General features: G+C 36.9%; 1 protein-coding gene across 2 annotated transcripts in view; it reads right to left on the minus strand.

Annotated features, from left to right (window-relative positions):
- cacng5b (calcium channel, voltage-dependent, gamma subunit 5b) overlaps positions 1-5,495 on the minus strand; it is a 26,930-nt gene that overhangs the window by 16,434 nt on the left and 5,001 nt on the right. For both annotated transcript variants that reach the window (XM_016539639.1, XM_016539638.1), the window contains exon 3: positions 2,122-2,208. In XM_016539639.1, coding sequence (XP_016395125.1) covers positions 2,122-2,208 — 87 coding nt within the window. The remainder of the gene's footprint in view (positions 1-2,121; positions 2,209-5,495) is intronic.

Consider the following 5,495-nt stretch of genomic DNA (forward strand, 5'->3'; position numbering starts at 1 on the left):
TCTTCCATATGCACCTAAACGGTTGTTCATATGTGTAAGTGCTTCCGAAACCTCCTTCGGGAAGGATTGGGGCTTCCGCAACGTTCCTGTTCCAAGTGGTACGGATACGTTTTCCCAGTGTTATCCAATCTCACTGAGTGGGTAGTGCTATGACAACAATGACTGGTCTTCTTGTTGCGAGCCCAAAAAGGGGCGCAGGCGGCTCGCACAGGACACTGGAAGGGGCAGCATCCATGGCGCTTTGGTAGGGATCCCAATTCGTCGGTCACCGACGTGACTTCGAGAGTGACCGACTGAAAGGGAACGTCTCGGTTACGTATGTAACCCTTGTTCCCTGAAGGAGGGAACGGAGACATCACGTCCCGTCACCACGGCTGCTGTACCACCGCTGAGCGGACGGGTCACCGGCTCGGCTCCTCGGCAAAAACCTGGTATGCGTTGCACCTGGTATACGGCAGCTGGATGCAATTACAGCATGCCAATGTGCATTGGCTCGTTTAGTTTACACTCGAAGTGGATTGGTCTCTCTAACCGAGATCCCAATTCATCGGTCACCGATGTGACGTCTCCGTTCCCTCCTTCAGGGAACGAGGGTTACATACGTAACCGAGACGTTCTACTTTAAGTCATAATTTAATCGTCTTAATTTAGCACAACATAAGAAAGTGAGCACATTTTCTTTTTTAGTTTTAATAAATTCTAATTGTCAGTATAACTTCAGGTACACATAACTTACTTTTTTAGGTATGAAATTGATTTACTTTAAGGCAATGTGTTTTTTTTTAATTGAAGTCATTAATCACTCTTTACAGTGTATAAAGTTAACTGTAACCTTAAAGTTTTAAAACTGTTCAGCTATAGTGATAATTACACAGTAATAACACGATATCGTTCTTCCAGTCGACGAATGATAAAAAAATTGACAGCCAATCAAAATCTTTCCTTTTAGTGCACCCTGCTATTATTCTTAACATTTTCATTTGTTGGTGTGTATGCTAATATAGCATATATAAAATGTAAAATAACACTTTAGTTATTGTTATAGTTATAAGTCTAAAAAAGTCATTAGTTCATCAGTCGGTCTATACTGGTCGTGCTGTATGTTTGTTTTTGCGTGCAGACAAAAAACAGCAGTGTAGGAAACAACGGTTTAATTTTATTCAAATGCTTTTGTACAATAAGCGTGTGGTGTGTCAGTCATTAGCTTAGCATGCTAACTTCTGGAATCAGCTGTGAATGTCAGTTGAGTCATGAGAGGAGCGCTATTTCTGTGAAGCATGTGAGTGACTGTTAATGAAGCTGCTGACAGCGTTGTCTTGCTGTCCATCAGCTCAGACCCTCAGCGGGGTAATTACCAGCACACTGACAGGACGGCACACCGAAATAAACTCGCTGAAGCCTCTAAAACAGCTTTCAAAACTGACAGCTAATAATCACCCATCCTGCGCTAGCTATACCGTTTTGGATTGTATAAGCAGTTTATGCAACTGGATGTGAATATATTATATGGATTTTAAATATGGGAGTTGTTCTGTTCTGACAGCAGTGAAACAGCAATGCTAACTGCAAATAACAAAATGAACCATATAATTGTGCAGAGTGGTTAGGATATTTAGAATGACAGCATGGACTGGTTGCATGACATGCCCTCATCCTCAAAAACTATGAGCGAAACTATGCAAGGTTAAAGAGTGTCTATTTGCATTAAAAGGATAGTTCACCCAAATTTATTTCTTCTGCTGAACAAAAAATAAGTTTATGAAGAATGTGGGTAAACAAACAGTTGCAGGTCCCCATTGACTTCCATAGTATATTTTTTTTCTCCATATTATAGAAGCCAATGGGGATCAGCAACAGTTTGGTTACCCACATTCTTCAAACCGTCTTCTTTTATGTTCAACAGAAGATAAAATTCATACAGGTTTGGAACAACTTGAGTACTTGAGGGCGAGTAAATTATTTTTGGGTGAACTATCCCTCCAAGTGCAAAGGCAAAGTTGGCAAAGGCTATTTAAACTAACTAACTCCGTCTCCCCAAATCTGGATCCTGAAGTAAAACCAGTTTTGCAGAACTGCTGGAGTACCCAATGATTTGTTTGTCATGAAGGTATAATCACTTACTCAGGACACTGACAGTAGACTCACTGGTCAGCTGAACGCTCATGGGCATCACATACTCGATGGTGAAGCAGCGACCCCTCTCCTCACCTGAGACAGAAAGAGCACAGAGGACCATGTGACTGCTCTGAGGTTGTGCTTTCATAGTTTAGGAGACATAACAAGGTTGGGTTTGAGTTTCATTTCATAGTGCAGAGCAGGGCTTTTCAAACAGTGGTCATCAATAAAAAAAACTATAATATAGCAATAAACATCAAAATTTCAGTTTTTCTAATTTAAAGTTCTATTCTATTGACAGATCATTTCTAATGACATTTGTAAAAATTGTGTGGCGCGAAGACTTGGTTCTATCCATCGGTTGTTGTTTGGATGGAGGCAGTTGATTGTAAGCTTGCAGTTTGCAGTCGAATGTAAGAAAAGGGCAGGTTTAAGCAGACTAAATGATTGGAGAAAACTGCCACATGTCACCAGAGAGTCCTGTCCTTTCACTGGAAGATCGAGTTAGGACTAAGTTTTGATTTAAAATGACAAAATCAATAATAATAATAATAACAATAAATAAAAATTAAACATGCATGAATTCATTGTTTACAATAACATCAATAAAATGCATTTAGAAAATAGATAACATGCTTTTTTTTTAATTTCTTGCCAACTTTAACAGAAAGAAATGAAAACAATTCTGTATATACTTTTGAGAATTTCTTTCAGAATGTTCTTCCTGTTTGGCTGAAAGATTGGATTAAACAGCATTTACAGCATTTAGCATTTACTTTCTTTCTTCTACTGAACATTTAAAAAAAAATGTCTCAGTGTTTTTTATTTATTTCTTATTTTTACGTCCATATAAAACAGTTAGGTTACCAATATTCAGCTTCAAATAGGTTTGAGTTAATGATGACAGAAATTTCTTCTTCTTTTTTTTCGGTGAGCTAAACCTTTAAGGGCAGTCATTGTGATTTCATCTGTGAGTCAAAGATTGGAGTCACTGTCACTTTCCTCATGTGGTGCGACCTACAGGATCATGATATCACAATCAGTCTCATATCACATTTACACATGCAACACTATGACACCCGCAGCAATGCAGCCCTCTCACATCAAAGCACAGAAATAATGTGAGACTTCTGGACTTCTGAAAGTTTTGGGTGTTTTAAAGCACAAGGCTGATGGTGATCCCAGCAGCCCGTCCCTGTAGAGCTGAAATGACTGCTCACATCTGTTCACAGTCACGCTCAATTTAACCGGCCATAAACAGCGTGGGTTTGAACCAAACTCAGTCCAATCGCTCACCCACATCTTCACACACACGGCACATTCTTTCGCTGAGACTAATGCTTGTGTGTTTGTGCCACAGCAGGCCGTTGTTTGCCGATCCAGGGTAGTGTGAGCTCAACATGTCATCTAAACGATAACGAAACATCCTGCCTCGTGTGGATAAACCTGCTTAATACAGCAGAAGACATCCCATCATTAAACACATCCATGGAGATGTCAAGGGAAGGCACAAGCATAGAGCCAAAAATAATGGCGTAAAACCTATAAACCCCTTTGAATGTGTGAAGTCTATTGGAAAGAACTCAAATGACTGGCTGTTTGCAGAAGACCAATTTACAATACTGACAATAAGAACTTATCAAACACCGTACAAAATAAGAAGTAAAACTCTCAAAAAATTAATAAAGCGATCTTTTCATCATGCTGTAGAAAAAAAAAATCTCTGGGTGTTTGTTAACATTTACTGGGAACCTCAACCAAAAAAAACAAACATCTGCAGGGAATGGAAACATCTAGACTCGAATGAATAAATTCACAAATAAATAAATACATTAATGAATTAATTAATTTAAATAAACAAACAAACCTGTTTAATACACCAGGCTTATACAAGTAAATAATTTCATTAAAAAAAAAAAAGTAAATTTTTTCATTTGACCCCCTAATTTGGTATTTTAAATACTAATATTTTCCTTTTAATCTAAATAAATACAATTTTAAGCCTTATTTTGTACATGTGAAAAGTGCTGGATATTTTTGTTCAGTTTCTAAAATCAGTACACTGAATATTCTTTGTGGCAGTAAGTGAATTGTATGGAAACGCAATACAAATGTTTTTTCTCACAAATTCTGACTTATTTCTTGCAATTCTGACTTCTTTTCTCAGAATTATGAGATATCAACTTGCAATTGCGAGTTATACAGTTAAATTCTGTGAAAAAAAAGACAATTTTTTTACAATTGCGTGTTTATATCTCAGTTCTAACTTTATAACTCACAAGTTTATATCTCACTACTCTGAGAAAAAAGTCAGAATTGTGAGTTTATATCAGAATTCTGGGGACATGAGAATTGTGAGTTTATATCACAGAATTCAGGGGGGAAAAGTCAGAATTTTGATTTCATATAATAGAATCAGGGGAAAAGTGTCAGAATTGTGAGTTTATATCACAGAATTCAGGGGGGGGAATCTGAATTGTGAATTTATATCATAGAATTCAGGGGAAAAGTCAGAACTATGAGTTTATATAATAGAATTCAGGGAAAAGTCAGAATTGAAAAGTCAGAATTGTGAGTTCATATCACAGAATTCAGGAGAAAAAGTCAGAATTGTGAGTTCATATAGAATTCAGGGGGGGGAATCTGAATTGTGAATTTATATCATAGAATTCAGGGGATAAGTCAGAACTATGAGTTTATATCATAGAATTCAGGGAAAAAGTCAGAATTGAGTTTATCACAGAATGAGTTTATATCACAGAATTCAGGGGAAAAAGTCAGAATTATGAGTTTATATCACATAATTCAGGGGAAAATGTCAGAATTATGAGTTTATATCACAGAATTCAGGGAAAAAGTCAGAATTATGAGTTTATATCACATAATTCAGGGGAAAATGTCAGAATTATGAGTTTATATCACAGAATTCAGGGAAAAAGTCAGAATTATGAGTTTATATCACATAATTCAGGGGAAAATGTCAGAATTATGAGTTTATATCACAGAATTCAGGGAAAAAGTCAGAATTATGAGTTTATATCACATAATTCAGGGGAAAATGTCAGAATTATGAGTTTATATCACAGAATTTTGGGGAGTCAGAATTGTGAGTTTATATCACAGAATTCAGGAGAAAACGTTAGAATTGTGAGTTCATATAGAATTCAGGGGGAAAAAGTCAGAATTGTGAGTTCATATCACAGAATTCAGGGGGAAAAAAGTCAGAATTGTGAGTTCATATCACAGAATTCAGGGGGAAAAAAGTCAGAATTGTGAGTTTATATCAGAATTCAGGGGGGAAAAAGTCAGAATTGTGAGTTCATATCACAGAATTCAGGGGGAAAAAATCCGAATTGTGAGTTTATATCAGAATTCAGGGG

The sequence above is a fragment of the Sinocyclocheilus rhinocerous genome, unplaced genomic scaffold (genome assembly GCF_001515625.1).
Source record: "Sinocyclocheilus rhinocerous isolate Xijiao unplaced genomic scaffold, SAMN03320098_v1.1 scaffold1630, whole genome shotgun sequence".
NCBI classification, from domain to species: domain Eukaryota; kingdom Metazoa; phylum Chordata; class Actinopteri; order Cypriniformes; family Cyprinidae; genus Sinocyclocheilus; species Sinocyclocheilus rhinocerous.